General features: G+C 34.8%; 1 protein-coding gene across 1 annotated transcript in view; it reads right to left on the bottom strand.

Annotated features, from left to right (window-relative positions):
* Window positions 1-12,956, bottom strand: part of MARCHF5 (membrane associated ring-CH-type finger 5) — a 53,363-nt gene that overhangs the window by 32,960 nt on the left and 7,447 nt on the right. The window contains exon 2 of the mRNA XM_020869975.2: window positions 1,408-1,610. Within this exon, the coding sequence (XP_020725634.1) occupies window positions 1,408-1,610 (203 nt within the window). The remainder of the gene's footprint in view (window positions 1-1,407; window positions 1,611-12,956) is intronic.

Genomic DNA, 12,956 nt, shown 5'->3' with positions numbered 1-12,956 from the left:
GAACTGAAATAGTCAACTTCATTGCTGAGTGCCATACATTTGTCAACTCAACATTGTAGGTAGTTTTCAGTGAGATTTCTTGCAATAATTTTGGTATTCATCCATCTGAATATCTAAAACATCTAGAAGAATCATCCTATATTTGCTGCTGAAACATCCTATACTTGGTTGTTGGAAATATTCAACAATCTATAGTTGAAAAGTGGGATTATCTGATTTAGCAGAATGAGGAGGACAAGAAACTGCAGCTTTGGCTTCAGTGAGCCAGGTATCAATGTGGTGAAAGACTGCAGCAGTAACTGCTTTTCATGATGTGTAAAAGACCCATCAGTGAGATCCACAAAAGCTAAATGTTCAAAAAATGGTACTTTCTCTACTACACTATTTTTCTTTCATAGAAAACTATCACTTCTTCCTATGCATTATGTTAGCGAAATATAGACAACTATGGAAATTTTTATTGCCCTTATTATTAATCTTCTCACATTAGAAAAGCACATCATCTGCATTTATGTAGCTTTATTAAAAAAAAAGTCTGATTTCAATATGTATAGCACCTAGAAAAAAATAACATATCTAATAATTTCCAATTTCTCCTTGAAACATTCCTCCACAAAGTCATTTTTGCCTTCGGACCTTCCGAAAAACCAAACTGCTTTCAAACACTTCTTGATTGTAGTCAAGGATGATATTAAAAATGTTTAATAACATTTTTATTATATGGCATGGCATAACCACCAGAGAGAATGACACCAGTTCGTAATCACATTGCTGTATTGAAACATGCTAACTAAATACCAGTGTTAGTTACAGCTTCCTTTAAACATTTCTGCTACATTTATTTCAACTCTAGCCTCATTCTCAAAGACTATTGGTTATTTCTCGCTGGCCAATTCACAGAAAAAGGAAAGTAATTTTCACAAAAGACAGCCATATAAACTGGATTCCAAAGATGAATTTAACACTGTATTTTATTAAATATTTAATGTCCTTACTTTCATTCCTTAATATAAAAATTAAGAATAAGTATTAGAATAACTATTGTTTTCTTGCTCTCACACCACTGGTTTCCAGAGAATGGGGCTCCTTAGCTTTTTATAGTTGTGTTACTTGATTTTATCTACATAACTAGATATCCAAGTTCTTTATCCGTTCAACCAAATGAAAACATTTAATACACAAATGGATAGATTTGGGAATATATTAAGTATAATGTAAACTGTTAGCAAAACAAATAAATATCTGACATTTAGAGATAAAACAGAAATGGAATAGAGAAACTCACAAAAAAGCAAAGAGATGAGTCACTTAAAGATAAACCTAGGCTCTTAAAGAGTCACATACAATGTAAGAACATCATGTGTGTGTATATATATATATCTGTGTTGGTTTTAGGGATCTTCTTACCCAACTTTGGAAAAACTATTAAGTATTCAGCATTGCACTGAGGACATGCCACTCTGGCTGTACTGTTTCCTCTTTGTTTTTCATCCACCCAGCGCTGTAGACAAGCCTGGTGAACCCATTTTGTAGATCCTCTGCACCTGCATGGTCTCACCCATTCAGCTGTTCTATCATCTTCATCAGTGGCAAAACACACCCAGCAACTTCTGTAAATTAAGAGAGAAAACAATGATATTATTATTAACACTCCAGCCTCCTCTTCACTGCAGCTCCACTTAATGGGATGAACCTACTATGTTATATTACAGAACCTTAAATTCTATATTAAAAGACTGAGGGGAAAAATAACCAACACATTTCCAGTAGTTTCTCCTTTTTTCTTTTTTTCTTGTGTTCTGCAGAGTCTTGTGTTTTCTGAATTTTGTTTTTACATAACTTCCTCAATCTTTCTAGTAATTTTTCACCTTCTCGAGTGAACCAGAATGCAAAGAGACAATCCTCAAGCGCTTTTATAAGACCTGATAATTCTTGAGGAGTGGTAAGTACAGGAATAAGTGAAATTCAGTGTATCTCCAATTTCAACATTAATCTTTTTAAAATATAAATTTATTTATTTTAATTGGAGGCTAATTACTATATTGTAGTGCTTTTGCCATACATTGACATGAATCCGCCACAGGTGTACATGTGTTTCCCATCCTTTCAATTCTGGTTTCCTCGGTGTGTATGCCCAGCAGTGGGATTGCTGAGTCATATGGCAGTTCTATTTTCAGTTTTTTTAAGGAATCTCCACACTCTTCTCCATAGTGGCTATACTAGTTTGCATTCCCACCAACAGTGTAAGAGGGTTCCCTTTTCTCCACACCCTCTCCCGCATTTGTAGCTTGTAGACTTTTGGATAGCAGCCATTCTGACTGGTGTGAAATGGTACCTCATTGTGGTTTTGATTTGCATTTCTCTGATAGTGAGTGATGTTGAGTATCTTTTCATGTGTTTGTTAGCCATCTGTATGTCTTCTTTGGAGAAATGTCTGTTTAGTTCTTTGGCCCATTTTTTGATTGGGTCATTTATTTTTTTGGAACTGAGCTGCGGGAGTTGCTTGTATATTTTTGAGATTAATTCTTTGTCAGTTGCTTCATTTGCTATTATTTTCTCCCATTTTGAAGGCTGTCTTTTCACCGTGCTTATAGTTTCCTTTGTTGTGCAAAAGCTTTTAATTTTAATCAGGTCCCATTTGTTTATTTTGGCTTTTATTTCCAATACTCTGGGAGGTGGGTCATAGAGGATCCTGCTGTGATTTATGTCGGAGAGTGTTTTGCCTATGTTTTCCTCTAGGAGTTTTGTAGTTTCTGGTCTTACGTTTAGATTTTTAATCCATTTTGAGTTTATTTTTGTGTATGGTGTTAGAAAGTGTTCTAGTTTCATTCTTTTACAAGTGGTTAACCAATTTTCCCAGCACCACTTGTTAGAGATTGTGTTTTCTCCATTGTATACTCTTGCCTCCTCTGTCGAAGATAAGGTGGATATAGATGCGTGGATTTATCTCTGGGCTTTCTATTTTGTTCCATTGATGTATATTTCTGTCTCTGTGCCAGTACCATACTGTCTTGATGACTATAGCTTTGTAGCTTTGTACCTAAAGTCAGGTAGGTTGATTCCTCCAGTTCCATTCTCCTTTCTTAAAATTGCTTTGGCTATTTGAGATTCTTTGTATTTTCATACAAATTGTGAAATTATTTGTTCTAGTTCTGTGAAAAATACCATTGGTAGCTTGATAGGGATTGCATTGAATCTAGAGATTGCTTTGGGTAGTATACTCATTTTTCACTATATTGATTCTTCCAATCCATGAACATGGTATATTTCTCCATCTATTTGTGTCCTCTTTGATTTCTTTCATCAGTGTTTTATAGTTTTCATTACATAGGTCTTTTGTTTCTTTAGATAGATATATTCCTAATTATTTTATTCTGTTCATTGCAATAGTGAATGGGATTTTTTCCTTAATTTCTCTGTTTTCTCATTGTTAGTGTATAGGAATGCAAGGGAATTCTGTGTGTTAATTTTATATCCTGCAACTTTACTATATTCATTGATTAGCTCTAGTAATTTTCTGGTGGAGTCTTTAGGGTTTTCTATGTAGTGGATCATGTCATCTGCAAACAGTGAGAGTTTTACTTCTTCTTTTCCAATCTGGATCCTTTTATTTCTTTTTTTGCTCTGATTGCTGTGGCCAAAACTTCCAAAACTATGTTGAATAGTAGTGGTGAGAGTGGGCACCCTTGTCTTGTTCTTGACTTTAGGGGAAACGTTCAATTTTTCACCATTGAGGATAATGTTTGCTGTGGGTTTGTCATATATAGCTTTTATTATAACATTAATCTCTTAACCTCTTGAACTTGGAGAACAAAAGCATTACACAAATGATTTCTCATTCAATTTTCACCTGAGAGAGAGAAAAAACCCAGTCATTGTTCTTTCTGATAAAGTATGACTATAAGAGAGAAAGATGATTAAATTTAAAAGCACAAAGGAAAGAATAGATGAAGACATCAGGATAAATTGCTTTTGGATAGTGAGATGATAAATTTGGGCTTACGTGTTTCCATTACAGGTATGAGTGGCTTTCCTTTTTTCTGGGAATTAAATTATATTTATTATATTTGAAACCTAGAAATCTCAAGTCTGGGATGCCTGTATTATAAAAAGAATCTTTATTGAGATGGTTAATTTTTAAACTTTTTCCCATTTTGCTCTTAAGGGTACTTCATGAACTCTAATTTGTTCTTGTGGAATTAGGTTGCAATTCCTTATTTTTTCCTCCCAATTAACACAAGTTTTGACATCTATTTCCACTAGGGCAAATATTACAGTTTAACTCAATGACATCATTCACTCCCTTCTATTACCACTGCACAAGAGGAAAACAACTGCTAATTAAAGCTTGTCACCTACTGTGCACTTTTCACTTAATTAGATAAGTTGGCTTCTGTTACGAAACTAGCTTAACTATGCTCAGTGGGAAAGACTTATATAGTCAGGTACTGTAGATAAGTCTCCAGTCTTTGTAGATCAACATGAATTTTAATCGAATGCACCAATTAAAACTTCTTAGAATAGGGGGAAAAAATTGAACTGAATACATGGTAACAATATCCAAAATCGTGTTTTTACTCAGCTTTCAAAATCAGATTTCATATGACCTACCTAGGTAAAACTGGAGGGAGGTAACATTTGTTTGAGCATGCTTGACTGTCTGACTCACCTCAGCCAATATGTCTGGGCCCTCGTTCTATATAAAGGTTAAACAGAAATGTCTCCTCCTCTACCTTATTTTTGTTAACTTTACTGTGGTGAAATATACACAACATAAAACTTACTACTTTAACCACTTTTAAGACTACAATTCAGTAGCACTAAGTCATTCACACTGTTGTCCAACCATTACTACTACCTGTGATTTGACTGGGTTTAAACCTAGTTTTTTTCATAAAATTTCAGTTGACAAGTATAGAGCAAATAGGCCAGTTATTTGCAGTATTAGTATATATATTTCCCCATAACCAAGGTAATTTTGTAAATATATTTATCGTTGGCAGAATGAAATGTATTATTTTGGTAACAAAATATAGGCAGAAATATCTAGAAACTAGACTTCTAGGTTCTTGTAAGTTTTTCATATCAACAATGGAACATACATGTAGCTAAATGAAACTGAATCAAAAATTAAGCCAATTTCCAGTCATCAGGAAAAAACAAAATGTAAAAATATTAATTCAGTTCAGTCACTGTTGCGTCCGACTCTTTGCGACCCCATGAATTGCAACAAGCCAGGCCTCCCTGTCTATCACCAACTCCCGGAGTTTATGCAAACTCATGTCCATCGAGTCGGTGATGACATCCAACCATTTCATCCTCTGTTGTCCCCTTCTCCTCCTGCCCCCAATCCCTCCCAGCATCAGGGTCTTTTCCAATGAGTCAACTCTTCACATGAGGTGGCCAAAGTACTGGAGTTTCAGCTTCAGCATCAGTCCTTCCAATGAACACCCAGGACTAAGGATTAATTAGGTTGAACCAAATGAACTGCCTATATTTATGTTTTTAACTTGTATTTAAATGGCAGTTTCACATATCAATCTAATGGGAATATTTGTATAGCTATAATCCCTACAAATTCTGGATAAGAATAAGCCTATTTCCACACTGCCCCCCCCAATATGAAAACTTTCAAACTTTGAGTATACAGCTTAAAAATTTGGATTTTTAAGCTAATGCTCACTAGAGATTAACTGAAATTATTCTATAGAGGGATATTTAAAAAAAGAACCCTATTGATAACAATACTCCCAAAAGGTTTGCTGATTTTCAACATCTACCAACTTACCACATACACTTTCCATTTATTCTAATCACTTAACATTATATCTGATGGCCATCTGAGATCAAATAGTACTGCCCACAATATGTAAATTCCCAATAATACCACCAAATTACTCCATCTAAAAATTATAACTTAGATGCAAATAAATATGAAGACTTATAACTTAATAGTACAAAACAAGCACACAAAAGAAATTGCCAGTAACATACACTGTGCATTCACTGATTCCATGTAGTTTCACTGGTTCCATGAAGCTGCATAAACAAAATAAATGGAAGCACGTACCTATCCAGAAAACTCTATAATTTAATTTGGGCTACATCTAGCAGATACAAGATATTTACAGTTCCAGTGAAATTACCAAAGGTATATCCTTCCCTATTTTAAGAAGAAGGAAGGATCAATCTGGATAGATCAGAGAAGGCTTCAGGAAGGCGTGACAGAAGAAATTTGCAGGGACAAGTGATTTTATCATAGGGATTCTCAAAACAAAGTTCTCTGAGACCAGCAGTTCAGAATCACTAGGAAACTTGCAAATTCTCTGGCTCTACTCCAGACCTAGTAAATACAAAACTCGACAGGAAGAGGGCCTAGAAATCTGTTTTAACAAACCCTCAAGGTGACGAGGTATTTAGTTTGGGAACTGCTAGTACAGAAAAATGGCAGGTTAAAAAGAAGCAGAGAGACTGGAGAAAGCAAACTGTGTGAAAGTGATAATTACTGGACTTAACTTAAGGTAGAAATAATAGCTTCTGATGACTATATTTTTAATATAAATAACAGTACAGAAAATGTTAAGTTCTAAAGAATTTGTTAACTGATACACAACCTTAATAGGTTTATGAGTTTAACCTACATGATATGGAAAGAACATTAGTCTGTGAAGTAAGGGCCAGGTATGTGGGAAATTAAAGAGTATAAAAATGGTCACATGGGCAGACAACCTATAAGACAGTTATTAGTCTTTAGGGCTGGAAATGAGGGGAGGAAACAATGTCTGTATAGAAATCTTTTCTTAAGTCATTAAAAAAAAACTTATAATAGTCTGACCAGGAATATCACCTAAGAAGGTTTTATAATTATGCTTTCACTCTTTGCTTCCCCATACCCTACTCCCTCCTTGATGCAATCTATTTCAGCTATTTATTCCCCAATTCCCTGCCTTCTTCCATTTAAGGAGAAAAGAGGTTGTTTGAAAATGATGGGTTTATAGTTTCTCGAGATCTTAGGAAAGTAGAAATTTGTGGTTTAATGTACAGCATGATTTCTCTTTTTTAGGAGCAAAAAATATCCCACACTTTTTAAGGAAAACCACTCTTCCCTCCAGCATCAGCCATGTGTGCAGTTTATTTAGGCAGTTAGTCCCACATCCCCAGCTCCTGGAAGAGTAATCCTTAGATTGGTTTAAGGGGAGTATCCCACGTCCTAGAGTCCTAGATTACAGTAACAAATCTGGGCCCATAAAGCTGGTTTTATTAGAGTGAACTTCAGAATTTTTGCTGGGCAAGTTGGTACACAGACTTTCTTTTCCTCTGGGCTTGAAGGCAGGAAAAATGAGGAGCTAAATGAGGGTGTGAGGCTTTGCTGCCAGGAAAGTCACAATGTGGAGCCTAAAGAACCCAGAGGAAGCTAAAAGATAGAAACTGATGACTTTGTCTGAGACATGGATCAAGCTGTGCTTAAAGCTAAATATACCCTTGCACTGTTCACTTACATAAACCCATAGGTTTTTTTTTTTTTTTTTTTTCTTGTTTAACCTGTTTGGGGCAGATCTTTCAGGTGTAACCCAAACAATCTTGTTATAGAGTGTGAGAAATTGGAAATAAGAGATAGCCCTGAACAATTATATGATGTGAACTCCTAAACAGCTTTTATAATGACATATAGGTGTTTTTGTCAATGGCTTTATTTCCTACTGACCACACTTGAGCAGGAAATACTTAAATAAATCTAATTTCCACTGCCAAGTACTTTGAGTCGTGCAAGTTTTTCTGTTTCTCACACAGAGCAAAAATACGCTCCTGATTCTGGCTATTAGATCAACTCATTTCTTAGAAACAGCCAACAAAGATAAAACCAAACACTTTGAAATTAAAAATTCTTACTGACAGTGCTATAACATTTCCACTGCAGGATCAATTTAACTATAATTCTACTTTAAGTTATATTTTAATATTATAATTTATCGGATGGCAATTTTAATACCCTTAGAAGTAAGAACAACTGCTCTGAGGCACACCTCCTCTCCTCCCTCCCCATTATTTTCTTAATAAATTTGAGCATTGGATTTTAATTAAAAAAAAAAGGTGAGAACAACTGGCTATTTGCCGTTTCAACAGAAAAAGCCAAAAACCTTTCAAGTAAACACCCAAGGAGAGGTTGTAATTTCTGACAAAACTCTAATTAAGAGCTTCTCTGAGTCATTTCCTACCCTTGTTCTCTTCAATCCTCCATCTCTCAGAAAGCAGCGATCAGTGTGATGTACAAGCATCATCTGAGAACTTGCTAGAAACACAGATTTTCAGGTCCCAACCCAGACCTGCAGAATCAGAAACTCTGATGGGACCCAACATTACATTAAAAAAAATTATTTATTTTAAATTTCTTCAAAAATTATTTTTCTTTTTTGATTGTGGTAGAACATATAACATAAAATTTCCATCTTAACTACAGGCTGTGTTACCATTACCACCACCCATCCCCATATAACTCTTTTCAACTGGTAAAACAAATTCTATTCTTACTAAACTCCCAAGCCCCTGACAGTTACCCTTATACTTTCTGTCTTTATAACTTTGACTACTCTAAGAACCTCACACAAGTAGAATCATCCAGTATTTGTCTTTGTATGTATTCCAGGTTCATCCACATTGTAGCAGATAATATTGCAGGTTATCTTTCCTTTTTGAGGCTGAATACTACTACTCTATTGTATGTATATACATCACATTTGCTTATCCCAGTCCCAGAGAGTAGGGATGCTTCCAGGTTTTAGTTATTGTGAATAATGCTGTTATGAACCTGGGTGCACAAGTATTTCTTTGTGATCCTGTTTTTAATTTTTTTTTGGATATATACCCAGAAGTGAAATTGCTAAATCATATAGTAATTCTATTTTTAACTTTTTGAGGAGTCATCAATGTTGTATTTTAACAAACCCTTCATGTGACAGATTGTGAGACCTAAAGTTTGAGAACCTCTGCTTTGGTCATTCTTCCTTTTTCCATATTTCTTCCCTTTGTAAATTTTCTCAACTCACCATAACATAAAAATGAAATCTGATTTTACATTCAACATAAACACTTTTAAGCTATTTGATTTTTAACTTAAGTATTAAACAAAATGCTTCAGATCTTTTTTTATTCTAAAGGAAAAAAGCTAGCTAAATTTGGGAAAGAGATTTTGTGAGTTCAGGATATTCTAACTGATTAAAGAATTTGGGCTTTGGAGTCAGACTGTTTGAGTTCAAATTCCTACTTACTAAAAAAAAAAAAAATCCTACTTACTGCTTATTTTAGGTTTAATGACAATCTCTTTCAGAATTTCTGTAAGTCAGGGGGTTCTTAATCTGGGGTCCACAAAAAATTTATGGGGTTAGTAAATTTGGATGGGGAAAAAATTACATTTTTAAAATTTTCACTAACTACTGAATGAGATTCAATTTTCTTTCAATTATGAATCTAAGTAAATCATAGTTGTATAGCAATTAGAAATTAGAACAGTGACCAGTATTTTCATATTATAGCTGTCCAGATCCCCAAATAACATCTAACCCATCACTAACCTGAAACTAATTATCAGAGTCACCAATAATAGATCTTACATTTGTGTTAAAGCTCCTATTATTATGACAGATTTTTAATATTTTGTCAGGTGTATTTCTACGTAATTGGTTCATTTCTGACCTACATATTTTGTTTTATTCTTTCAAAACACTCTGAGAAGGAACTCATATGCATAACTAAACTTCCAAAGTAGTTCTCAGGATAAAAAAAGATTTATGTTATAATTCCCTATGTAGAACCTCCCCTACTCTGTTGGTGGGAACTAAATTGGTACAGCCACTATGGGAAACAGTATAGAGGGTCCTCAAAAAACTAAAAACAGAGTTGATGTATGATCCAGCAATCCCACTCCTGGGTATGTATCCTGACAAAACCGTAATTCAAAAAAGATACAAATACCCTTATGTTCATAGCAGCACTATTTATAATAGCCAAGACATGGAAATAACCTAAATGTCTACTGACAGATCAATGGATAAAGATGTGGTATGTACACACATGTACATGGACACACACACATATCAATAGAATAGTTTCTCACTGGCACATAAATTGACTAGTATGGTTATCTAATGAATACTATTCAGCCATAAAAAATGACATAATGCCATTTGCAGCAACATGTGGAGAAGGCAATGGCACCCCATTCCAGTACTCTTGCCTGGAAAATCCCATGGATGGAGGAGCCTGGTAGGCTGCAGTCCATGGGGTCTCCAAGAGTTGGACATGACTGAGCGACTTCCCTTTCACTTTTCACTTTCATGCATTGGAGAAGGAAATGGCAACCCACTCCAGTGTTCTTGCCTGGAGAATTCCAGGGACAGGGGAGCCTGGTGGGCTGCCGTCTATGGGGTCACACAGAATCGGACACAACTGAAGCGACTTAGCAGCAGCAGCAGCAGCAACGTGGATGGACTGAGATCATCATACTAATAAGTAAGTCAGAAAGAGAAAAACAAATACCATAATAACATCACTTACATGTGGAGTCTAAAATGACACAAATGAATTTACCTATTAAAAAAAATAGAAACAGACTCACAGACATAGAGAACAGACTTGTGGTTGCCAAGGGGGAGGGATGTATTAGGAGTCTGGGACTAGCAGATGCAAACTAATATATATACAAAATGGATAAACAATAAGATCCTACTGTATAGTATGGGGAACTTTGTTCAGTACTCTGTGATAAGCCACAGTGGAGAAGAACAAGGAGACTGTATGTAGGTGTGTGGCTCAGTCACTCTGCTGAACATCAGAAATTAACACAACACTGTAAATTAACTATCCTTCAATAAAGTAAATTAAAAAAGATTCTCTATTGTAAAGGATTAAACAAGTGATCTTGAAACAGCTTAATTGCCTGGCATATATAACCACCAAATGAACAGTAGTAATGATGGCACGGATAGACAAGAAAGATGCTATCAACTTTATAACTATGCCTAGATTTTACGGATGCATTTTTTTACCTAAATTAGCTCATAAAGTAGTTCTGCCTGGCATGCTGGTATTCAGTGGAAAAAGTCCTGGATTCCTAATCATTCTTTAGTTTTTCAGTAGGCCAACACCATTGCGTAAGATATTCATTCAAATCCACAATTCACGTTCTTCCATTCTTCTTTTTCCTTCCACTAGGTTTTGTAAATGCTGCTTACTTGCTGATATCAGCAATTTACACTCACAATTTATAATACTTCCACACCTTTCTGCCAGCCAAGCTGAGGCTCATTACTTTACAGATTAAAAGGAGGTCTAGGAATTATCACAACTGGTTCAGAGATTAAAGAACAAATCACTATTATACTATGAAGACATGAGAAAGAACTAAAGTAGACAAATCTAAAGTCTATTACTTATTCCTTAAAATAAATATATGGCCTTATTTGTACTGGTAATATCACTGATCTATATGCATAACATGCCTCTCTTTATTTGGAAAAAAAAAAAGTTAATTCTATGTGACTTTAAACTTAAATTCAAACATTTTCCAATTATAAATCCTTCTCGATAGCAAAACTTATTAGTTTTAGGAATACATATCTAGTTTGTCTTAAATCTAAGAGCATTCAAGATTTCTCTGAGGTTAACTTGAATGTACTAAGTACGTTCACTATTTGATGTCAGAAGAAATACATTTAAGGAACTTACAGTCTAGTTAAGGAACAAATATCACACAGAACATTAAGTGTCAAGAAACAATGTTGGTGACCAGCTAATACAGAAATCTGATGATGACCATAAGAAACACAGGATGAAACAGCTGAGAAGGTTTCATGAAAAGGCAGAACTACAATTGAGATGACAATCAGGGAATGAAAAGAATAAGGTTATCTGAAGTAAGAATAACAGCATAACCAAGCTTAGAGAGAGAAATGAGCATATGGCCATGGACCATGAGAAAACCAATGTAGTTGGAGCAGAAAAGTTTTAAAATAAAGCTAGATATTACAAACCAGTTGGGAAAGGATGAATGACAAAGTAACCTACTTCACAGGGTTCATATGTGACTAAACCAGTTTATATGGTTAATTATTTTAGTATATGGGGAAAAAAGGGGAGGAAACTTTACTTATCAATAGAATATTATGTCACTGGTACATAAATTAACTAGTATGGTTATCTAATAAAACAGCTGACAGTAAAGTCTATCTTTGCAGACTTAGACTCCAGGTGTTTATCTTGGATTATCAGAAAGATCTGGAAAATCTGCCCTAGAGACTACTGTGAGGAAAAATGGAGGGTAGCAGAACAGAAGAGTTCCAGAATACAGGAGTGAAAGCAATGAAACAAGCTTTAAAAATTGTTATTGCTGTATTATATATATGATGCCTTACCAATGTATTTACATGAGTGTTTTAAGGAAAGCGAACATGTCCTTAATTCAAAACATGTTTAGTGAACCATGCAAGGAATGCCTAAATTTAACAATGGAAAAAACTGTAAACTGCTTGATTTGTCTCAGGATTAAAAGTATCACATCCCATATATTCTTAAACAAAAACTATACCATCAACTAAAAACCCCTTTATATGTCTGTCCACCCAAGTGGAATGGAAGTTAAAAGTATCTGAATTTATCAAAGAGCTACCACAATTATTAACACATTATGCAAGGGGAAGAGAAATATACCACAGTGAAAGCAATCATTTATTGAGCATATATTCATGCCGTGCTCTTTATCTCTGATCTTCATAACGTCTGCAAACATAATTATTTTCCCCCTTAAATAAGGAAACAAAAGCCTAGAAAGGTTAAACAGTCTGTCCAAGGCTTGATGGTTAAATAGAAAGGCATGAATGCAACTAAGGCCTCAACTCTAAAACATCAGATTTTTTAAGTTATATGCCATTAAAAAGAAAATATCAGCTTTTTTCACAGAACCA

The sequence above is a fragment of the Odocoileus virginianus genome, chromosome 7 (assembly GCF_023699985.2).
Source record: "Odocoileus virginianus isolate 20LAN1187 ecotype Illinois chromosome 7, Ovbor_1.2, whole genome shotgun sequence".
Classification (NCBI taxonomy): Eukaryota; Metazoa; Chordata; class Mammalia; order Artiodactyla; family Cervidae; genus Odocoileus; species Odocoileus virginianus.
Note: the sequence above shows the minus strand (reverse complement) of the source record. Positions and strands in the feature narration are given on the sequence as shown.